The sequence below is a fragment of the Microcaecilia unicolor genome, unplaced genomic scaffold, assembly GCF_901765095.1.
Source record: "Microcaecilia unicolor unplaced genomic scaffold, aMicUni1.1, whole genome shotgun sequence".
In the NCBI taxonomy this organism is placed as follows: domain Eukaryota; kingdom Metazoa; phylum Chordata; class Amphibia; order Gymnophiona; family Siphonopidae; genus Microcaecilia; species Microcaecilia unicolor.
Genome location: NW_021963028.1, coordinates 72,910 through 97,986, shown reverse-complemented (window position 1 = coordinate 97,986; position 25,077 = coordinate 72,910). Strand labels below are relative to the sequence as shown.

The 25,077-nt window shown below is 43.2% G+C and overlaps 1 protein-coding gene and 1 pseudogene across 1 annotated transcript; both read right to left on the bottom strand.

Moving 5' to 3' along the window:
• Nucleotides 1-3,986: 3,986 nt before the first annotated feature.
• On the bottom strand, nucleotides 3,987-4,991 carry LOC115458787 (gastrula zinc finger protein xLCGF3.1-like; the record flags this gene model as incomplete). Its single annotated transcript, XM_030188599.1, has 2 exons — nucleotides 3,987-4,681; nucleotides 4,766-4,991. Coding segments are annotated over 2 exons (807 nt in total), but the record flags the coding sequence as incomplete, so codon positions are not given.
• A 433-nt stretch (nucleotides 4,992-5,424) lies between these two features.
• On the bottom strand, nucleotides 5,425-21,966 carry LOC115458786 (annotated as a pseudogene).
• Nucleotides 21,967-25,077: the final 3,111 nt, after the last annotated feature.

Here is a 25,077-nt window from a genome sequence, read left to right as displayed (position 1 = left end):
GCATATAAATTAAAACATCAAGCACTTAGATCACATGTCCCCCGTTTAAAAGACGAAAAAGGTGATTGTACCACAGATCCGGGGTCCATACAAGCAGTTTTTCAGCGTTATTATGAGAAACTTTATACCCCGGACATTAACCCAGAGGAGGGGGAGATCACCGCTTTCTTGGACCGGGTGTATCTGCCAACACTTACGGAGGGGGCACAAGCTAGGCTCTCCAGGCCAATTGAGCTAGAGGAGGTAATAGGTGCTATTAAAGAGTTGGCGCCTAGTACGGCCCCAGGCCCCGACGGCTTCACTAATAAATTCTACAAAACCTTTGCATCTCTGGTGGCTCCGGTGCTGCGAAGGGTATTTAATGACCTAGGAAGGAGAGGATCTCTGCCAGAGACTTGGCATCTAGCGAACATAATAGTTTTGCCTAAACCAGGCAGGGATCCTCAATTGAGCAGTTCTTATAGGCCCATCTCCCTATTGGGGGTGGACTATAAAATTTTCACCTCAATATTGGCAGCTCGCCTGCAGCAATACCTTCCACAATTAGTTCATGAAGATCAGGTGGGCTTTGTGCGGGAGCGTCAGACATTTGATAATATCCGCCGGACACTTCACCTTATTCAGTATGCCAATCTTAAGGAAATCCCACTTTGTATAATCTCACTAGATGCAGAAAAGGCATTCGACCGGGTGCACTGGCCATTCTTATTTGCAACCTTGAAGAGGGTGGGTATCTCAGGGGATTATTTACATTGGCTATCCTTGTTGTATAGAGCTCCAACAGCATCGGTCAGGGTCAATGGGAGCCAGTCATCCCCGTTCCTACTGAGACGAGGAACACGGCAGGGCTGTGCCCTGTCGCCTCTCCTCTTCGCCTTGGCGGTGGAACCACTAGCAGCATACATTAGATCACAACCGGATATTAGGGGAGTGAGGTTGGGACCAATAGAGACTCGGATTTTGTTGTTTGCGGATGACATTCTTCTCACACTAACAGACCCCGTTAAGTCACTTCCCATTGTAGGGGCGGCCCTGCGGGACTATGGCTGGGTGGCTGGATTTAAGGTCAATATGGAAAAATCAGAAGCCTTAAATATTACTATACCAGCAGATCAAATGGGGGAGCTGCAAGCTCATTTTCCCTATCGATGGGCGCCTAAATCAATTAAATATTTAGGAGTAAATATTACGAAACGATGGGAGGGCCTATATGAGGCCAACTTTCCAGCAAAGGTACGGGAGTTATTTCAGGAGTTAGATAAATGGGAGGGATTGACGATCTCTAATGCATTGGTAGAAAATGGCTATAAAATATTATACTGTTGGTATTACACACCGCAGAGACTAGCCAAGATGTTTAAGGGGGGGGTCTGCTCTCTGCTGGCGCCAATGTGGCATGGAGGGTGATATGGTCCATATCTGGTGGGCTTGCCCGCAGGCCCAACAGTATTGGACGAGGGTTCTGAAGTTGATTGCGAGTATAACAAAAATTGTTTTTCCCATGAAAATGGACCACTGCTTGTTACACATAAGACTTCAGGGAAGTAAAAAATATGCGCACCAACTGGCCACTCAGATATTGGTGGCCAGCAAATTGGTGCTGGCGGCGGCATGGAAGCAGCAGACTCTGCCGGGACTGAAGTCGATTCTGCGTAAATTGGACTATATTCAGCTGATGTCTAAGTTGACTGCGATGCGTCTGGGTCGTTTGCTGCCATACCACCGAATTTGGGACCCCTACACGGAGTGGTTGGCACGACCAGACTCTACCCTGACAATTCAATAGGGGGGAGGGAGGATGGTGGAAAAGGGGGACATAAACAGTTGGTTAAAAAATGTATTGAAGATGTTATACTGATATGTTGGAGGGTGCACGACTGTGTACTTGAATTTATGGTTGTATGTTGGATCTTTATTCAATAAAAATTTGGAAAAGTTAAAAAAAAAAAAAAAAAAGAAAAAGGGTACTTTGACATTGGAAGTGAGCTGAGGTGAGTGTGAATGTTCCAGTGTAGCACTGAATTTCAAGGGATAACCAGTGATTTACCATTTAAGAGTGAGAGAGGTTGTACTTTGTGCTGGAAATTGTACTAAATGAGAAAGCCTAGAAGGGTGTCAGGAAAAAGTGTGTAAGGATTTTAACTGTGACATAGGGGAAATTGAAGGTGAATCTGTGATTTGAAGAAAGAAGCTATTAGGCTGTGTCTGTGGGGAAAGGTGGGTTATTTGTGAGTGCTCTGAGTTCAGTGCAAGGTTTGTCAGGTGGCAGATTAAGCACTGCTTTTGTATGATTGCTGTATTCTCCAGACTGATCTGATAGCTGTGCAGGGAAATGTTATGTTATGTTTATATGTGAAGATGGAATGTTGAATCACCATTTGACTATGGAATGTGTTACTGTGTGAGATCCCTGAATGGAGTGCCAGAGCCTCCGGCCGCCTTATAGAATAGGGAATTAACAGTGAGAAATAGGCTGTGAAGTGAGTACTCCTGTAACTTATTTTATTTCAATTAGAGAGTGTGGCCACAGTATTGAGAACTGATTAAATGTCACCAGAGAGGAGTCCGGTCCTGAACAAGCTCAGGGAGTTTTAAGGTTTTGCATCCGGTTATTTTCTTTGTAAGTGAGGTTTAGGGAGAATAGATCGGTGACTTATTCTCTGCCGAATTTCCAGCTGAACTCCAACGCAAGAAAGACCTCACCTAAATCAATTCAACCACAGCTAAGTGACATTCGCAAAGGGTGTTGAAGGACATATAGTTTTTTTTTATTTACAACATTTTAAGGGAAAACTAAAGCACAGAACAACATCAAATATAAAAAATCCATGTTTTCCTGACTTGCTAAGTGTTCTGGGTTCAAGTGAGATTCCTGCAAAAACATCCATAATACCTATAAAAACTCAAATTCTGACTTCAATAGCAAGGAAAGAGAATAACAACAAATATCTGATTTTGATAAAAAGACAATTTAAATATTTATCTGAAAAGGTTCTTTTCTGCCTTTTTAGGTGATTTTGTTGAAAGAAACAGAAAAAGTGAAGGGTATACATGTAAAACTACTTTTGAATGTTGAATATGTTATTGCAGTTCTATTAAGCCACATACTAATGGTGAATTTGAGTTTATTTGAATGAAAATTTGCTTGCATTTGTATTCAATAAAGAAAAAGATAATTTGAAAATCTGAAGGTGCGGTTCTTCCATTTCAGGAACAAATCCTAAATTTAGATTCTTTTCCTCCTTTATTCTTTGAGAGTAAAGGACGAGGTTAGTTTATTTGTTCCACTCCCTCGAATGTGAGTGTGTGTTCCCTGGATATTCGCCACGACTACAACAATCAGGTATCTGGGAGCACATCACTACAGTCCAGCCGAGAGGGGTGGTAACAATATCACTCTCAAAGGGTTCAATTAAATTGTCCATGTAACTCTCTAATAAAATTATATCTGAAACAAAATTATTTACTGCCACCGTTAGGTCCCGAAGCACCTTCCAGATGGTATTCAATGTAACCTCCACGGGAGCCAAAACTCCAAGTTGATTTCTCTTAGGTGTTTAGGAGTGGTTCCGCCGATTCGGGTTCTGCTGTAAACGTCCTCCGTTTCAGCATATGCCTCTAACTCACTCCTCCACTCCTTTGGACATGGTGATTGAATAATTCGGGAGTGATGGAGTTGTTTTTTCCAGGTCCGTCGACGCTCCTTCGCCGGCGCTAATCAAAGGACTCGCCAACCCTTTCATCTGTGGGCAGTTCGTTGCGCAGCGGTCCTGCACTTGCTGCTCAGGGGACAAAACGCTGGCCATCGGCAGCTGACCGCCAGTTGTCCCCTTCCTCTCAGTTAAGGTAACCTCAATTGCAACCTCAGAGGGCAGCTGGGCCGTTGGGCATACGAACTTCAGGTCACCATCTTACCACTCTCCCAGTTTGGGACACTCTTTGTCTGGTTTCTCCTCAGAGGCCTGTCTGATATGGGTAACCCTTCATCATAGCCCTCTGAGTCATTGAAACACAGAAGCCCCTCCAGCACTACAAGGTGGTGTCCCTTCGGAGGGTCATTTGATGAGCTTTCAAGTGTGATGAACAAGTGAAAATTTTATTCACTCAGTGCATGTAAAAGGTTTCTTTCCACTGTGGATCAGTTCATGTTTTTTCAAGTATGATGAACAAGTGAAACTTTTATTACACTCAGAGCATGTAAAAGGTTTCTGTCCACTGTGGATCATTTGATGAGTTTTCAGATATGAAGAAGAACTAAAGCTTTTATTACACTCAGAGCATGTAAAAGGTTTCTTTCCACTGTGGATCATTTGATGAAGTTTTAAGCGTGATGAACAAGTGAAACTTTTATTACACTCAGAGCATGTAAAAGGTTTCTTTCCACTGTGGATCATTTGATGAAGTTTTAAGTGTGATGAACAAGTGAAACCTTTATTACACTCAGAGCATGTAAAAGGTTTCTTTCCACTGTGAATCATTTGATGAGTTTTCAGGTGTGATGACCGAGTAAAGCTTTTATTACACTCAGAGCATGTAAAAGGTTTCTTTCCACTGTGGATCATTTGATGAAGTTTTAAGCGTGATGAACAAGTGAAACTTTTATTACACTCAGAGCATGTAAAAGGTTTCTTTCCACTGTGGATCATTTGATGAAGTTTTAAGTGTGATGAACAAGTGAAACCTTTATTACAATCAGAGCATGTAAAAGGTTTCTTTCCACTGTGGCTCATTTGATGACGTTTTAAGCGTGATGAAGAAGTGAAACCTTTATTACACTCAGAGCATGTAAAAGGTTTCTTTCCACTGTGGATCATTTGATGAGTTTTCAGATATGAAGAAGAACTAAAGCTTTTATTACAATCAGAACATGTAAAAGGTTTCTTTCCACAGTGGATCATTTGATGAAGTTTCAAGTATGATGAACAAGTGAAACTTTTATTACACTCAGAGCATGTAAAAGGTTTCTGTCCACTGTGGATCATTTGATGAGTTTTCAGGTGTGATGACCGAGTAAAGCTTTTATTACACTCAGTACATGTAAAAGGTTTCTTTCCACTGTGGATCGTGTGATGACTGAGTAAAACTTTTATTACACTCAGAGCATGTAAAAGGTTTCTTTCCACCGTGGATCAGTTGATGAGTTTTCAGGTGTGATGACTGAGTAAAACTTTTATTACACTCAGAGCATGTAAAAGGTTTCTTTCCATCGTGATCAGTTGATGAATTTTCAGGTATGATGATAAAGTGAAACCTTTATTACACTCAAAGCATGTAAAAGGTTTCTTTCCACTGTGGATCATTTGATGAGTTTTCAGGTGTGATGACTGAGTAAAACTTTTATTACACTCAGAGCATGTAAAGGTTTCTTTCCACTGTGGATCAGTTGATGAATTTTCAGGTATGAAGAAGAACCAAAGCTTTTATTCACTCAGAGCATGTAAAAGGTTTCTTTCCACTGTGGCTCATTTGATGAATTTTCAGGTATGATTATAAAGTGAAACCTTTATTACACTCAAAGCATGTAAAAGGTTTCTTTCCACTGTGAATCATTTGATGAGTTTTCAGGTGTGATGACTGAGTAAAACTTTTATTACACTCAGAGCATGTAAAAGGTTTCTTTCCACTGTGGATCAGTTGATGAATTTTCAGGTATGAAGAAGAACCAAAGCTTTTATTACACTCAGTACATGTAAAAGGTTTCTTTCCACTGTGGCTCATTTGATGAGCTTTCAAGTGTGATGAAGAAGTGAAACCTTTATTACACTCAGAGCATGTAAAAGGTTTCTTTCCACTGTGGATCATTTGATGAGTTTTCAGATATGAAGAAGAACTAAAGCTTTTATTACAATCAGAACATGTAAAAGGTTTCTTTCCACAGTGGATCATTTGATGAAGTTTCAAGTATGATGAACAAGTGAAACTTTTATTACACTCAGAGCATGTAAAAGGTTTCTGTCCACTGTGGATCATTTGATGAGTTTTCAGGTGTGATGACTGAGTAAAACTTTTATTACACTCAGAGCATGTAAAAGGTTTCTTTCCATCGTGGATCAGTTGATGAATTTTCAGGTATGATGATAAAGTGAAACCTTTATTACACTCAAAGCATGTAAAAGGTTTCTTTCCACTGTGAATCATTTGATGAGTTTTCAGGTGTGATGACTGAGTAAAACTTTTATTACACTCAGAGCATGTAAAAGGTTTCTTTCCACTGTGGATCATTTGATGAATTTTCAGGTATGATGATGAAGTGAAAGTTTTATTACACTCAGAGCATGTAAAAGGATTCTTTCCACTGTGGGTCATTTGATGCATTTTCAGTTGCGACTTATCACTGAAACATTTACCACATTCAGTACATGTAAATGGTTTCTGTCCACTGTGAATTATTTGGTGCCGTTTCAGAATTGAGAACAAACTGAAAGTTTGACCACACTCAGTACATGGAAAGGTTTTCTTTCTGCTGCGGATGATTTTGTGCGCTTTCAGATATGATGAAGTAGTGAAACTCTTATTACACTCAGTACAAGGAAAGAGTCTCTTTCTGATGTGCTCCATGTTTCCAGTGTGTGTTCTTTGGTGTGTAATTAATGATTTCCGATGACAAAATCTTTTGCTACATTTGTTACATGAAAATGACATACGTTCAGCATGAATTCTCTGGTTTAATTTCAAATTTATGTTCTGTTTGAAAGTCTTTCACACTGAGAACATGAAAAAGATCTCTCCCTACTATCGGTTCTCTTATCCAATAAGAAATGCTCAATCTGATTGAAGATTATTCCACAGCTGTCACACACAGAAGGTTTATTCCCTTTCCTCTCTTCTTGGGGGAGTTTAGAAGGCTCTGGATCACTGTTACTATCCTGGAAGGGACCCTTGGTTCTCAAGTGTCTCTGGTGCTCAGGGAGGTCTGTGAGATCCCTGTCACTTCTTTCACACTCAGTAATTCCACAAGGTGTTTCTCCGGCTTGGTCTCTCTCCTCCTTCTCCAGCTCCTGCTGATGATTCCTTGGGTGTCTCCTCTCCATCCTTTGGGAAATATTCCGATCGTCATTTCCTTCCGTTTGTATAACAGATTCTTCTTGATTCTGCTCTCGCTTGAGCTCCTGTTCAGCCTCATTAACTGTTGGGATATGAAAAGAAAGACATTAATTACGTATTACTTCTACAGAAAGCTACTACTGATCAAGGAAGAGAATTTTCTGCGCCAGTGCATCAGACGCACCAAAACTGGCAGGAATGTGAAAAAGTGCACCAAGCACCCCTTCTATAATGTTGCATCTAAGTGTTATAGCATGTAAATACAAGGGGGGGGAGGGGGTAAACATGACAGAACCCACGAGGAAGGGAGCGATGCTGGATCTGGTGCTCACAAATGGGGATAGTGTGTCAAATGACCGAGTGTGTGCCCACCTGGGCAGCAGTGACCATGAAACAGTTTGATTTGATATGACAGCTGGAGGGCAGCCACTCAAAACTCAAAGTCCTGGATTTCAAGGATGCTGACTTTAGTAAAATGGGGGAATACCTGAGGAAGGAGCTGATGGGCTGGGAGGACAAACGAGAAGTGGAAGGACAGTGGTCCAGACTGAAAGAAGCTATAAATATGGCCACAAGAATTTATGTAAGGAAAGTAAATAAAAGCAAGAGAAAAAGGAAACCAATATGATTCTCCAAGCAAGTGGCTGAGCAAATAAAGGCTAAAGAGTTGGCGTTCCTGAAATACAGAAAAACTCAAGAAGAGGAACACGGAGAGGAATACCGGATGAAACAGAAAGAAGCCAAGAGAGAGATACGTCTGGCGAAAGCACACGCGGAAGAACAAATGGCTAAAAATGTAAGAAGAGGTGACAAAAATTTCTTCAGGTATATTAGTGAAAGGAGAATGACTAAAAAGGGAATTGTGAGACTAAGATACTGAGAACCGCTATGTAGATAATAATGAAGAAAAAGCAAATTTCCTAAATAGATACTTTTGTTCTGTTTTCACTGAAGAAAATCCTGGAGAAGGACCACGATTGACTGGCAAAAGTACATATGAGAATGGAGTGGACATAGTATCGTTTACGGAAGAGAGTGTGTATGAACAACTTGAAAATCCAAAGGTGGACAAAGCCATGGGACCAGACGGGATCCACCCCGGATACTGAGGGAGCTCAGAGAGGTTCTGGCGGGTCCCTCTTAAAGATTTGTTTAATAAATCCTTGGAGACAGGAGAGGTTCGATGGGATTGGAGAACGGCGGATGTGGTCCCTCTTCACAGAAGTGGTGATAGAAGCTAGAAACTACAGGCCGGTAAGCCTCACTTCGGTTATTGGAAAAGTAATGGAAGTGACGCTGAAGGAAAGGACAGTGAATTTCCTGGAAGCCAATAAGTTGCAAGATCCGAGACAACGTGGTTTTACCAAACGTAAATCGTGCCAAACGAATCTCATTGAATTATTTGACTGGGTGACCGGAGAATTGAATCAGGGATGTGCTATAGACGTAATCTACTTAGATTTCAGCAAAGCTTTTGACACGGTTCCCCACAGGAGGCTCTTGAATAAACTTGACAGGCTGAAGATAGGACCCGACGTGGTGAACTGGATTAAGAACTGGTTGACGGACAAACGCCATAGGGTGGTGGTTAATGGAATTCGCTTGGATGAGGGAAAGGTGAGTAGTGGGGTGCTTCAGGGATCGGTGCTGGGGACAATTCTGTTCAATGTATTTGTGAGTGACATTGCCGAAGGGTTAGAAGGTAAAGTTTGCCTTTTTGCGGATGATACTAAGATTTGTAACAGAGTGGACACCCAGGAGGGAGTGGAAAACATGAAAAAGGATCTGCAGAAGCTAGAAGAATGGTCTAAGGTCAATGCGAAGTAGAAATCCAAGGGAGACGTATGCGTTAGGTGGTGAGAGTCTGATATGTACTCTCAGAGAGGGATCTTGGGGTGATAGTATCTGAGGATCTGAAGGCGACAAAACAGTGTGACAAGGCAGTGGCCGTAGCTAGAAGGTTGCTAGGCTGTATAGAGAGAGGTGTGATCAGCAGAAGAAAGGAGGTGTTGATGCCCCTGTATAAGTCGTTGGTGAGGCCCCACCTGGCGTATTGTGTTCAGTTTTGGAGGCTGTATCTTGTTAAGGATGTACAAAGAATTGAAGCGGTGCAAAGAAAAGCTACGAGAATGGTATGGGATTTGCGTTACAAGACGTATGAAAGGAGAAACAGGGGTGATATGATACAGCCGTTCAAATATTTGAAAGGTATTAATCCGCAAACCAACCTTTTCCAGAGATGGGAAGGCAGTAGAACTAGAGGACATGAAATGAGATTGAAGGTGGGCAGACTCAAGAAAAATGTCAGGAAGTATTTTTTCACGGAGTGTGGTGGATACTTGGAATGCCCTCCTGCGGGAGGTGGTGGAGATGAAAAACGGTAACAGAATTAAAAAATGCGTGGGATAAACATAAAGGAATCCTGTTCAGAAGGAATGGATCCTCAGAAGCTTAGCGGAGATTGGGTGGCAGAGCCCATGGTGGAGGCAGGGCTAGTGGTTGGGAGGCAAGGCTAGTGCTGGGCAGACTTCTACGGTCTGTGCCCTGAAAATGGCAGATACAACTCAAGGTCATATATACACATAAAGTAGCACATATGACTTAATCTTCTTGGGCAGACTGGGTGGACCGTACAGGTCTTTCTCTGCTGTCACCGTCATCTACTATGATATAGGTTTACGCTAGTATTTCTATAACTACACCTGGGTGTCCTGGTGTTACAGAATATGATAACTGGAGGTGTGCTGTTATTGAATTACCAACCAATTTCATAAGTGAAAATATGCACATGCTTTTGAAAAGGGCAAACTCCATGATATGAAGAGCCTGTGGGAGTCTCTGAAATTATAGGCCAATTGTGTGCAAGACCTGCAGAAACTGGGTCATTTTCTCTGTTAAATAGTAGAAAAGGATTTTCTATAAACAAATAATGTTGTTTTGTAACCTTCTTGTGTTTCAATAATTGTTTAGGGTTTTTTGGTCATACAAAGAGGAGAAAGGAATTACCTGCTTCGGTCCTATCCAGCTATGGAAAGGGTTGAAATTTCTGGCTATTTTCATGGTGTCACAGACCAGGGGGCCGAACCTGACTGATTCTCTCTAGAAACTGTTGAAAATCCTCCAAGAAATAGTGGGTGTGGAGGATAACCAACTCATTGGCACACGCAGAAGTTTCAATCTTTGTGGAAAATCAAATGTTGAAAAGAGCAGGAACAAAGACTGATGATCCTTGTCATGATCTGGAACCTTCCTCTCTAACTAACACATGGAAACAGCAGTTAATGATGATTTCTTGTATTACTCTTATCATGTGTTGATCCTGGAGACAATTCTGCAGCTTCGCAGTGTCAAAAGCCCAGGAAAGGCCAATGAACACAGTATCACACTTTTGATTGGTCTCAGCAGCTACTTTGACACACTGTGTTACAGCCAGGACCTGAGCATTTTCAGCCTCAATGCAAGAACTGGAGGAAAATCTCTCTAGGAGGAATCTTGTAGGACACACAGGAAGCTCTTAGAAGTGCCTCAGTCCTGCCCTCACACTGTCATCCTAAGACAGAGAGCATGGCCAAGAGAAATCCTGATCACAGCTGGAAGTTTCAGAAGTGGAGGAGCTACAGAAAATATCTCAAATTACTTTTAATAAATCAGATGCTGAAAATGCAGACAAAGCTTCTTACCTAGGGAGATCAGGGTCTCATAATTGTCCTTCATCACCTCCCTGTAAAGCTCCTTCTGCCCTTCATCTAAATACTCCCACTCCTCCTGGGAGAAAGAGACAGCGATGTCCTCAAACGTCACCCACATCTGAAACAAGAACCAGAAACTCACTCAGGGACATGTGGAGGTGCTCAGAATGCATTCGATTTCAGCTAGTTTTATTCGTCTATCATTTGGGGGATGATTTTAGAATGCCGGTGCTGTCAAGCCTCTTAAGACTTGTTTAACTGTAAAATCTCAATACCTGAAGTCTCTATATTTTCTGAAGTTTCTTTTATTGAATAAAACACAGATACTCAGTCAGATGTTCAGCAGTGTTGCCCCAGGGCACAGAGACTCCCTAATTCTGAGAGCTGTATCAGTGATTGGAGATAGAAATCTGAAGAGCGCCAGGTTTATTGCAGAGGTGGGGAGATAGTTGAACAGGTAGAAGTAGCTCAGAGCTGGGTGACTGGAGAGTGCAATATCTCATTAAGAGGATATATTCAAGGTAAAAAAAAACCAAGTTCTTTCCAAGGAGTGAAGCAGGAGAAGTGCTGTCTGAAGCAAGATGGAGAATGCCTCATGGAGAGAGAGAGACGGGGAGGTCAAGAAGGTTCACACAAGCCCAGGGAGGAGGAGGTAAAGACCAATGGGGCAGAGCCTGCCACCAGGTGGCAAGGGTGGTCCCAGAGGACAGCCCTCGATTGGAAGGAAAGGTCATGCCTGGCTGACCTCTCAGAACAGAGAAAGTAAGACTGACCAGGAAATGATAGCAGGTAGACAAAGGAGCCAAGCTTGGCTGAGAAAGAGAGGAGGTCTGGGTAGCAGCACAAACCAATGGTAACAGTTCTAATACAGACAGGCAAGTGTGGCTGCATTGCCTGTGAACTACATTACACACAATGCATTGCTCACGTATCTTTGCAGTGGGAACTGCAGCAATGAGGATCCTTAGAAGTGAGAATGACAGTAAAGGCATTAATCACATTTTAGGGTCACATTATAAACTAGTGCAAGACTGTCAGAGGACAGAACAGGTGCCCTGTGCATATGTAAAACACCAAATTACACGTGTAAATCAGCAAACAAGGACTTTAGGAAAGGCGGCTACTTCTACATGGAAGTGGCAGCACAGGGATACGTTACAGAGACATGTTCTGGGTGTGGTTTGGGTGATCCCTCACATGAGGATTTTTTTATTATATAATGATAATACATATATACAGTGAAAAATTCCCACATTGGCATTATACCTGCATGTCGCCCTGAGGGATGCTGTTCTTTTTTTTTTTAACTTATGCTTTTGTAAAATGACTTTGTCTAATATGTGTCCCAGCAAATACACATTTGTTTTTATTTTCACTGTGCTATATAGATCTATAGCTCTGTCGTGTTTTCAGAATATCCACAATAAATATGCATGAGAAAGAAGGCCTCCGTTACAGGCAAATGTATTTCAAATCTCTCTCACGCACACGCATTGTGGTAATCCTGAAAATCTAACCCATGCAGAATCCCAAAGAGAAGCGAGATTCCATGCTATCGATTCCCAGGAACAAGCGGTGGCTTCCCCCATGACTATCTCAACAGCAGACTATGGACTTTTCCTCCAGAAACTCACCTAAACCTTATTAAGCCCAGATATCCTAACTGCTGTTACAAGCTGAAGCCAAACAGTTAACCAAGACAAACGACTTGGGATTTTTATTTTTTTTTGGTGGTGGGGGGGTGGGGGGGGAGACGATGACATATAAATATTAAACAAAGCGTGGACAAGGCATAACCTTGTGGAACTCCTCTTAAAAACAGAAACAGATCTTGACACCCCCTCCACTTTGAACCAAAAAAATCCCGCTCTGACAAAAAAAAAAAGGCAAACCAATCATAGACCAAACCCCCTAAACCCAACATAAGCCACCTCTTCAAAAGAATATTGCCATCAACAGAATCAAAAGCAGACGACACATCTAAAGAAATCAAACAATAACTTTGGTTCTGATCTATCCCTCTCCGCAATGAATCCAAAATCGAGATCAGCAAAGTCTCTATGCTACTGGTTTTCTAAACCCATATTGAAACCTGTGCAAACAACATTTTCTTCCACAAACGCCTCAAGATGCGTTAAAACAACCTTCTCAATAACCCTTCCCAAAAATGGGACAACAGAAAAAGGTCTATAACTACTCATACTTTTAGGATTCAATTTCTCATTCTTTAACAATGGTTTTACTGTAGCTTACTTACAGCCGATCTTCACTAAAGGACTAATTCACAAGACATGATAACGGTAAAGCGAGTTTACTTGCCATTTGAGGGATTACACCTGAACAGCAAGGGTCCCCATACAGACCCAATTGGCAAAATCATCGAGACACCCCGGGTCATTTCCTGCAACCCTTCCTCATCAAACTCAACCCATTTCAACTCAAGAACGTGGACACCCTCCCCCCCCCCCCCAACTCCATCCCTTGATCACCACAAGTTCTCACTCCCTTAACTAACAGAACCATCTTCTCCATCAAGTAATCCGCGTATGCCATGGCATCCGGTCCCCCTTTCACGTGCTTATCTTCATAACTATTAATCAAATATTTCACAGTATGATACAACTCCTGCGACCTATTCAACGCCTCCCAAACCCAATTATGAAGCATATAAGCAGATAAGCACCGCCATACTGGGAAAAGACCAAAGGTCCATCAAGCCCTGCATCCTGTCTCTGACAGCGGCCAATCCAGGCTTTAAGAACCCGGCAAAAAACCCCCAATATATATATATATATATATATATATATATATATATATATAATAATGTTCAATGGACTTTTCCTTCAGGAATCTGTCCAAACCCCCCTTAAACTTCGTAAGGCCAGCTGCTGTCACTACATTCTCCGGTAACGAGTTCCAGAATCCAACTACACACTGAGAAAAGAAAAACTTTCTCCTATTTGTTTTAAATCTGCCATATTCTAGCTTCATCTTGTGTCCCCTGGTTCTATTATTTTTTGAAAGTGTAAACAAATGCTTCATATCTGTCCGCTCTACTCCGCTCATTATCTTGTAGACTTCTATCATATCACCCCTCAGCCGCCTTTTCTCCAAGCTGAAGAGCCCTAACCATCTTAGCCTTTCCTCATAGGGAAGTCATTCCATCCCTTTTAGAGGTATATAAAATAATGAGTGGCGAGGAACAGGTGGATCTGAAGCGTCTGTTCACGCTTTCCAAAAATACTAGGACTAGGGGGCATGCGATGAAACTACAGTGTAGTAAATTTAAAACAAATCAGAGAAAATCTTTCTTCACCCAACGCATAATTAAACTCTGGAATTCGTTGCCGGAGAACGTGGTGAAGGCGGTTAGCTTAGCAGAGTTTAAAAAGGGGTTAGACGGTTTCCTAAAGAACAAGTCCATAAACCACTACTAAATGGACTTGGGAAAAATCCATAATTCCAGGAATAACATGTATAGAATGTTTGTACGTTTGGGAAGCTCACCAGGTGCCCTTGGCCTGGATTGGCCGCTGTCATGGACAGGATGCTGGGCTCGATGGACCCTTGGTCTTTTCCCAGTGTGGCATTACTTATGTACTTATCATTTTTGTTGCCCTTCTCTGCACCTTCTCCAATTCTTTTATATCTTTTTTGAGATGCGGCGACCAGAATTGGACACGATATTTGAGGTGCGGTCGCACCATGCAGCAATACAACGGCATTATAACATCCTCGTGTTTGTTTTCCATCCCTTTCCTAATAATACTCAACATTCTGTGCGCTTTCTTAGCCGCCGCAGCACACTGAGCAGAAGGTTTCAACGTTTTATCAACGATGACTCCCAGTCTAGATCTGTGACTCCTAACGTGGAACCTTGCATGACATAGCTGTAATTCTGGTTCCTCTTACCCACATGCACCACTTTGCACTTGTCTACACTGAACTTCATCTGCCACTTGGATGCCCAGTCCCCCAGTCTCGCGAGATCCTCCTGTAATCTTTCACACTCCTCCTGCGACTTGACAACCCTGAATAACTTTGTGTCATCTGCGAATTTAATTACCTCACTAGTTACTCCCATTTCTCGGTCATTTATAAATATGTTAAAAAGCAGCGGTCCCAGCACAGACCCCTGGGGAACCCCGCTAACTACCCTTCTCCATTGAGAATACTGAAAATTTAACCCTACTCTCTGTTTTCTATCTTTTAACCAGTTTTTAATCCACAATAGAACACTACCTCCTATCCCATGACTCTCCAGTTTCCTCTGGAGTCTTTCATGAGGTACTTTGTCAAACGCCTTCTGAAAATCCAGATACACAATATCAACCGGCTCACCTTTATCCACATGTTTGTTCACCTCTTCAAAGAAATGTAGTAGATTGGTGAGGCAAGATTTCCCTTCACTAAATCCATGTTGACTTTGTCTCATTAATCCATGCTTTTGAATATGCTCTGTAAATTTGTTATTTATAATAGTCTCTACCATTTTGCCCGGCACCGACATCAGAGTCACCAGTCTATAATTTCCCGGATCGCCTCTGGAACCTTTTTAAAAAATCGGTGTTACATTGGCCATCCTCCAATCTTCCGGTACTACGCTCAATTTTAAAGACAATGACAAAAAGGTGCATCCAGACTTGCGCAGAGTAAGGGTGGGGGAGGAGGGAACATAGAATAACATTATTTGCTGATGATGTGTTGATGTATGTGGTTGATCCAGAACAAACGTTGCCCAAAGTATTGGAAATTTTGGAAGAGTGAGGTGTGTGCAGGATTCAAGGTTAATATGGATAAAAGTGAGATATTGGGAGTATCGTTATCCCCGGAGGAGGAGATTTCCTTTTAAATGGGCAAAAAATAAACTCCAGTATTTCGGGAATCACATTCCGTGTGACCTTGGTAGGGTGAGCAGTATTAATTATGGCAAGATTGTAGGCCAAATCAGGTCTGAGTTGTCTCGATGGAAGGGGTTGTGGCTGTCTTGGTGGGGTCGTTTGGCAGTGATCAAGATGAATGTTTTACCACGGTTACTTTTTCTTTTTCAGGCTTTGCCAGTGGAACTCCCTGGAGGAACAATTAAGCAGATTCAGGGACTGATCACACAGTTTATTTGGAATGGGAAACACCCTACATTAGGGAGTCGGGTTATGTGGGGGGGCTCCTGAGAGGGGAGGTAGGGCGGTCTCCGATATTGAATGGTACTATTATGCGGCCCAGATAAGGATGCTTATGGACTGGGAAAGTGAGAATAATAAGCCCAGTAGTCAGGTGGAAAGGTCCTATAGCTCTCATAGGGAGTTCCACTCATATTTGTGGATTACGGAGGGAGCAGGTGGGGTACCTGAGGGATAGTCCAATCCCTATGTGAAACACTTGATGGGAGTGTGGAGGAGAGTTAGGAGGAAATGGGGTCAGGTGGATGAGGTTTCTACATTGGCGCCCATGAGGTGGGAACTGAAATTTGGGGAGGGAGAATGCTCGATATGGGAGATGGGAGAGGAAGGGGCTGATAAATTTCCACAATGTGTTGTAGGGAGGTAAGATGTTGAGTTTTGAAACGCTGAGCTCCAGATATGGTCTAACAGAGGGGGATAGGTTTGCGTATGTGCAGGTCCAACATTTTGTGGGGGCAATGGGATGGAAGGGGGTAAATACTCAGGGGGGAAAGGAGTATTATACATAAAACTGTAGGTAGGTGAATTCTTGGCTTGTGGTTCATGGAGGTGGAGGTTTCAGAAGCTGGCTTAAACTCAATATATGGCCATTGTAGCTGTTTAGTTGGGGGACGGATTGGAGGGGTGGAAGGGGGAGTTTTGATTATATATTTTGCTATTTTTTAGGTTATGGGAGTTTGTAGGGTGCTGGTGTAATAGATGGCTCCTGCGAGGGCCGTGGGGGGGTAATTTGTGTTGGTGGGGTGATGTTTGCCTGTTATGGAGTATTTGCTTTTCAATAAAAATTTAAAGTAAAAAAAAAAAAGCAGTGGTCCAAGCACAGACACCTGAGGGACCCCACTAACTACCCTTCTCCATTGAGAAAACTGACCATTCAATCCTACTCTCTGCTTCCTATCCTTCAACCAGCTCTTAATCCATAGTAATACCCTACCTCCGATCCCATGACTCTCCAGTTTCCTCTGGAGCCTTTCATGAGGCACTTTGTCAAACGCCTTCTAAAAATCCAGATACACAATATCCACCGGCTCCCCATTGTCCACATGTTTGTTCACCCCCTCAAAAAAATGCAGTAGATTGGTGAGGCAAGACTTCCATTCACTAAATCCGTGCTGATTTTGTCTCATCAGCCCATGTTTTTGTATGTGCTCTGTAATTTTATTCTTAATAATAGCATCTACCATTTTGCCCGGTACCGACATCAGACTCACCGGTCTACAATTTCCCAGATCTCCTCTGGAACCTTTTTAAAAAATCAGCGTAACATTGGCTACCTTCCAGTCTTCCGGTACAACACCTGATTTTAGGGATAGATTGCATATTACTAACAGTAGCTCTACAAGTTCATTTTTCAGTTCTATTAATACTCTGGGATGAATACCATCTGGTCCTGGTGATTTACTACTCTTCAGTTTGCAGAACTGACCCATTACATCCTCCAAGTTTACAGAGAATTTGTTTAGTTTCTCCGACTCGCCTGCTTCAAATACCCTTTCTGGCTCCGGTGTCCCTCCCAAATTCTCCGCGGTGAAGACAGAAGCAAAGAATTCATTTCATTTATCCACTATGGCTTTGTCTTCCCTGATCGCCCCTTTAACATGAATGTAAAAAAGGCTTTATTCATAAATCACAGCTAACAAAGCACCAGAGAATCCACTCAGGAGAAAAACCATTCACATGTTCTGAGTGTGTAAAAGCTTCTGTCAGAAGATACTCCTCATTATTCTCTGGAACTGGGTGGGAGGGAGGGAGGGGGACCCTGGAACCTGGAGTGAGGGGACGACCCTGGAACTCGGAGGCAGGGAGGGAGGGAGGGAGGGAGGGGGGATGACCCTAGAACTGGGAGGGTGGGAGGGGGGAGGGAAAGGAGAGAGAGAGGCGAGGGAGGAAGGGGGGCCTGGAACTCGAAGGGAGGGAGGGGGACCTGAAACTCAGAGGGAGGGGGAACGCACCACCTGTAAAAAAAAAAAAAAAACATTTCAGCACCCCCAATCATTTTGAAAAGTTGTCTCCAATGATTTCAGTATATTCCATCATCATTACAACATCCGGCTTCCCAAGGCAGATTACAACAACATTTAAGATGAACCCATCAGGAAACAGGATATCCTCACTGAATTTTGGCCATCTGTATTGTATACAGTGTATTTATTTAGTTTTTAATGTAGAAAAATGAGCACAAAATGCAGAATTTAAAATTGCTGTTTCTAGCAGCTACAATAATTTTTTAAGCTGTTTTAGTGATATTCAATTGTTATTTCATGATATTTATATCCAAACAAATCTGCAACCGAGCGGAGAACTCAAATGCCCCACGGGAGAAAACAGGTATAGGAGAAAGTGGGATGTGTGACCACGGAACACCAAACATAGTAACATAGTAGATGACGGCAGAGAAAGACCTGCACAGTCCATCTAGTCTTCCCAACAATTTAAACTCATATGTGCTACTTTATGTGTATACCTGACCTTGATTTGTTTCTGCCATTTTCAGCCCACCTCCCAACCACCAGCCCCACCACCCAATCTCGGCTAAGCTTGTTTCATCAATAAACAAGTGTTTTTAAGATCAGTCTATCCAGTGTTTGGTGTTCCGTGGTCAAACATCCCACTTTCTCCTATACATTATATCTACATATATGGGAAGCTTTCAAATAAATTAAAAAGCAGTCCAATAAGTTAAAACAAAAACAACTTTTGTCCTCCACCTTTTAAGGCACTGCCTATCCAACTGAAACAGCTTTAGGCTTGTTACAGATGGACGAACAGGTTTATATTCGGAAAAACAAGATTCGAAAGCGCCAAACCTTTATGAGAAAAACTACACTGGCTCCCAATCAAAGAACGTATTGCGTTCAAAATCTGCACCCCGGTTCACAAGATCATCTACGGCAATGCCCCAGGATACATGATAGACCTCACTGACCTACCAACCAGAAACACAACATCAACACGATCATACCTAAATCTCCACTACCCAAGCTGCAAAAGACTTAAATACAAATCAACCTGTTCAGAAGGAAAGGATCCTCAGGAGCTTAACCGAGATTGGATAGCAGAGCCGGTAGTGGGAGGCAGGGCTGGAGGTTGGGAGGCGGGGATAGTGCGGGGCAGACTTATACGGTCTGTGCCAGAGCCAGTGGTGGGAGGCAGGACTGGAGGTTGGGAGGCAGGGATAGCGCTGGGCAGACTTATACGGTCTGTGCCAGAGCCAGTGGTGGGAGGCGGGGATAGTGCGGGGCAGACTTATACGGTCTGTGCCAGAGCCAGTGGTGGGAGGCAGGACTGGAGGTTGGGAGGCAGGGATAGCGCTGGGCAGACTTATACGGTCTGTGCCAGAGCCAGTGGTGGGAGGCAGGACTGGAGGTTGGGAGGCAGGGATAGCGCTGGGCAGACTTATACGGTCTGTGCCAGAGCCGGTGGTGGGAGGCGGGGATAGCGCTGGGCAGACTTATACGGTCTGTGCCAGAGCCGGTGGTGGGAGTCGGGGCTAGTGGTTGGGAGGCGGGGATATTGCTGGGCAGACTTATACGGTCTGTGCCAGAGCCGGTGGTGGGAGGCGGGACTGGTGGTTGGGAGGCGGGGATAGTGCTGGGCAGACTTATACGGTCTGTGCCAGAGCCGGTGGTGGGAGGCGGGGCTGGTGGTTGGGAGGCGGGGCTAGTGCTGGGCAGACTTATACGGTCTGTGCCCTGAAGAGCACAGGTACAAATCAAAGTAGGGTATACACAAAAGTAGCACACATGAGTTGTCTTGTTGGGCAGACTGGATGGACCGTGCAGGTCTTTTTCTGCCGTCATCTACTATGTTACTATATGTTAACCTATGCATCCAGCTTCTCTTATATAAGCACACAACTATGGAATGCGCTCTGAAAACAACATACGACCACCTAATCTTCCGGAAACTCCTAAACACTTACCTGTTCAAAAAGGCATACTCAAACGACTCAACCTAAATGCCTAATCCCGCAACACAATCAATATAAATGTTCATATTGGACATAACCTACCTTCCCCTTGACCCCCAATATATCAATTCTGATCATTATTATTTGTAACGCTTATACCCTGCACTTTCCCACTCATTAGCGGATTAGTCTGTCTTAACCTCACCTTCTATTTGTTCATGCCGGTATTGGCGACTGCCACTACGGCACTAAGTAAGCCACATTGAGCCTGCAAATAGGTGGGAAAATGAGGGATACAAATGCAACAAATACATAAATAAATAGTATATTCAGGTACTTATTTGTACCTGGGCAATGGAGGTTAAGTGACTTGCAGTGGGAACCGAACTCAGTTCCCCAGAATCAAAGTCAAAGTCCACTGCACTAACCACTAGGCTACTCCTCCACTAGCAACACTCCATGTAGAATCTCAAATAGCAGCAACAGAATCTCAACATTCCATGTAGAATCTCAAATAGCAGCAACAGAATCTCAACATTCCATGTAGAATCCCGACGTGGTGAACTGGATTAGGAACTGGTTGACGGACAGACGACAGAGGGTGGTGGTAAATGGAGTTCGCTCGGAGGAGGGAAAGGTGAGTAGCGGAGTGCCTCAGGGATCGGTGCTGGGGCCGATTCTGTTCGATATATTTGTGAGTGACATTGCCGAAGGGTTAGAAGGTAAAGTTTGCCTATTTGCGGATGATACTAAGATTTGCAACAGAGTGGACACCCGGGAGGGAGTGGAAAGCATGAAAAGGGATCTGAGGAAGCTAGAAGAATGGTCTAAGGTTTGGCAATTAAAATTCAATGCGAAGAAATGCAAAGTGATGCATTAGGGAGTAGAAACCCACGAGAGACTTATGTGTTAGGCGGTGAGAGTCTGATAGGTACTGAGGGGGAGAGGGATCTTAGGGTGATAGTATCTGAGGATCTGAAGGCGACGAAACAGTGTGACAGGGCGGTGGCCGTAGCGAGAAGGTTGCTAGGCTGTATAGAGAGAGGTGTGATCAGCAGAAGAAAGGAAGTGTTGATGCCCCTGTACAAGTCCTTGGTGAGGCCCCACCTGGAGTATTGTGTTCAGTTTTGGAGGCCGTACCTTGCGAAGGATGTTAAAAAAATGGAAGCGGTGCAAAGAAAAGCTACGAGAATGGTATGGGATTTGCGTTCCAAGACGTATGAGCAGAGACTTGCTGACCTGAACATGTATACCCTGGAGGAAAGGAGGAACAGGGGTGATATGATACAGACGTTCAAATATTTGAAAGGTATTAATCCGCAAACGAATCTTTTCCAGAGATGGGAAGGCGGTAGAACGAGAGGACATGAAATGAGATTGAAGGGGGGCAGACTCAGGAAAGATGTCAGGAAGTATTTTTTCACGGAGAGGGTGGTGGACGCTTGGAATGCCCTCCCGCGGGAGGTGGTGGAGATGAAAACGGTAACGGAGTTCAAACATGCGTGGGATATGCATAGAGGAATCCTGTGCAGAAGGAATGGATCCTCAGAAGCTTAGCCGAAATTGGGTGGCGGGGGGAAGAGGGGTTGGTGGTTGGGAGGCGGGAAATACTGCTGGGCAGACTTGTATGGTCTGTGCCCTGAAAAAGGCAGGTAGAAATCAAGGTAAGGTATACACAAATGAGTTTATCTTGTTGGGCAGACTGAATGGACCATGCAGGTCTTCTTCTGCCGTCATCTACTATGTTACTATGTAAATAGTAGCAACATTCCAGAATCTTGTTAATGGGACTTGATATAATGAAGGGTTAAGTGACTTGCCCTAACCACTAGGCTACTCCTCCACTAGCAACATTCCATGTAGAATCTCAAATAGTAGCAACAGAACCTCAACATTCCAAGTAGAACGTCAAATAGTGGCAACATTCCAGAATCTTGTTAATGGGACTTGATATAATGAAGGGTTAAGTGACTTGCCCTAACCACTAGGCTACTCCTCCACTTACTGTCTCACACAACACAGATAGAGACATAAAGCCAATAAAACTTAGACATAAAGGAAATCCAGGTGTCCTTACGGTCTTTGAAATGTCTGGAACCAGCATCTCCTCAGCCTCCAAACTCCACCTCGGAGGTGGCTGCATAAAGAAGAAGCCTCTGAAACACTCCGGGAAGAAGCAATGGTGAAACCAGAATGAGGCTTGGAACACACTGAGAAAGGCTACTGGAGTGTGAAAATGAGGCTTGGCACTCACAGAGAGACTATTGCAGCACCAGAATGAGGCTTGCAATGGACTGAGAGAGGCTACTGGAGCACGAGAACGAGGTTTGGAATGCGAGGGAGGGGTAGGAATACTGTGTTTGAAACGAAGGATGTTGAAGTCAGAGATGGAGATGACGTCAAACAGTTGAAGCCAATTTGGGAAGTCGCTGTTTCCCATTCCCCGCCTGCCGTCGTCATCGCCATACACTCAAAACAAGGCAAACTAACTTATGAGCTGCAGCACCCACGTTGTCGTTCTTTATTGTTGGCAGCATTTTTATTCAATCTCACATATTTTCAAACATGCCAACTTCTGCAGCACACGGATGTACACAGAGGATAAAAACGTTTCATAGGTAGAGTAGTAACTTGTTATAAATGATAATCATCTGGAGGGGCTGATTATAGGGACACCATAGCATGTGTTATATTCCTGCAGAGATTTTTATTTTCTCCTGGTAAAGGGCCACTAAAACAGACATCATGTTATGAGAATCAGGTGCTCAAAATTCAGAGTTTCTATTTATTTATTTATGACATTTATAGCCCACATTAAACATGAATTAGGTTAAACCTGGGAGCATTTAAAATGTTTTTTTCCTGTGCTAGATCAAAAGAGAAAATGGTCTGTGGCAATTTGCTCCTTTTGGTTTGTGGAATACAGTGTGGTATCTTATACAAAAGCACTTAATATTGTTTATTACTACTATTTTTTTTAATTAATCTTTTTTATTGACATAAAATCATTATCACATAGATATCACTTCGTCATAACACAATTCACATATGAAGTACAACATTCGAACCATTCTTTCTTATGTCAACAGTGAGTTTTTCCCCCTTTTTTCTCCCCCGATCCTTTCAAACCCTCCCCCCCCCCCCCCCATACCCTCCCTTAACCCCAACTAAACCTACCCAACCCTTAAACACTTAACAGTTCAGAATTTTGCTTCTTGCTTCCGGAGTGAGTGTATCCCAAAATGGGGACCAGGACTTACAAAATATGTCACCTCTCTTGGAGGCTAGGTCACTAATTCCCCTCTTTTCTACAGAACAGCACTGAATCATGGCAACCCTCCAATGCGCCACACTGGGACCCTCAGCCGCCAGCCACTTTTGAAAAGTGATGCACTTTGCCATTAAGGAAGCGAATTTCAAGAATGCTTTGTATCCTGGTGGTGTCGGTTGCTGCGTTTTATAGGTGTCAAACAGTAAATCTGGAGTTGGGTGCCATTTACAGGACCACATCCATGAGACGTGAACACACAGCGACTTCCAAAAAGCTTGAATTTGTGGGCACTTCCAAAACATGTGTCCCAAATCGGCACCACCCCTTCTGCACTTCAAGCAATTATCTGTCTCCCTGAGAGTAGCTCGAAAAGCTCTGTGCGGAGTAATGTGCAGCCGCGGCAGGAATTTATACTGAATTTCACACCACGCTACATTCGTACTTATTCCAAATGCGGCGCTGACGCACCCCGCTATATGCTCCTGCTTTAGGTGGAGACCCAAATCTTGGTTCCACCCTTGAGTTACCTTAGTAAGGTCCAAATCTTTCGAGGAGTCTCTGAGATGCTTGTGAAAATAACTCAAAGGAATCCGCAGCTGCGCCTTGTAGGTGGTTATATAGATTTTGTAAGAGGCCAATTCCTACATATGTACTCGCTTATGTCTAGGGGGTGTGGCCTCCGCCCGACATTCGCTACATGGAAAATAACGGACAGACCAATGGAATATATTAGTTTATTTATACAGTGTTATATACAAAAATATAGAAAAATCCTTATCAGCTTATAGCATCAGCAATTCCTGATTGCATGCACAATGATACCAAAAATATAGAGAATAACTATGATTATCCTATTGGCTAATCTGTAATGACAGATAAACACAATACCGAGATCCTAATGATTACCACACAAATCTTATACTAGGCTAACAGCGATTAGAGATCATAAATCCTGACGTCACGCATCTGAGGGGTCCGAGCACAGACCAATTATCTAACCCAGCTTGAAGGAAGTAAGCTATGATCTCACCGTTCCGGTCACCAGATCAGGTTCCTTCCGATACCTCAGCTGAATGTCTCAGCAAGGTCCCACGAGCTTAGGTGATGCACTTGTCTTGCTCAGCAACAGATGATACAGACTCAGTATAGATCCTGTAGACAGCTGTAACCTGGGGAAAAGCTTTGCCAGGTATTATCAGTAAGTCTCTCAGGTAAATCAGGTGCTTGCAGAAATGCAAGTCCTCTCCTCTTCTTTTCTTCTGTTCTTTCTTCCTCCTTCTTCCCGCCAACTCTAACTCTCTTCCCCTTCTGTTCCCGCTTCTCCGACCCATCAGTTTTCTGGGAGCCAATCAGAAATAATCCCACCATGTACTCCCAGCATCTGTATGAAGCTTCCATTGTCCGTCTTATCTCGTAAGCTCTCTCTCTCTCAGGGACATGCATTCTCCCCCGATACAGAGTGACCTTGGAGGTGGTGCAGGCTTCAGTAAATCTATTACAAGCTGAAATGCTGACTTCTGCACAGTTGGTAGTCAGACATATAGGTGAAAGGTTGCAGCGTCCATGTTGGCTGTAAAGGTGCTCTCATGTGCACACCGGGTGGGTGAGATCACAGCAAATACTCCTACAGATTCCCCCCCTTGGAGATGGAAATTACTACAAAGGAGTAATGGCCTTCTCCAACCTAACTACAAAAATAAGCCAGACAGTTCAGTCAGGATTCAGGTACAACTTCATGGTCAACTACAAAATGTTTCAAAGTAAATCTCAACTAATGCAAACTAACACACTTCCAACAGTTCTATTAAGCAAAATAATGTTCACAAGGAAATCAAAAATGCTAATACAGCAAAATACTGAATAATAGAACCCGCATGTGCAGTTAGTTAAAAGTCTTAACACATGAAAATTAATCAAACAAATCATGAACCATAATCACATCATGCAAAGCAAAGCATATTAGTACAGAAAAGTGAAAACAGA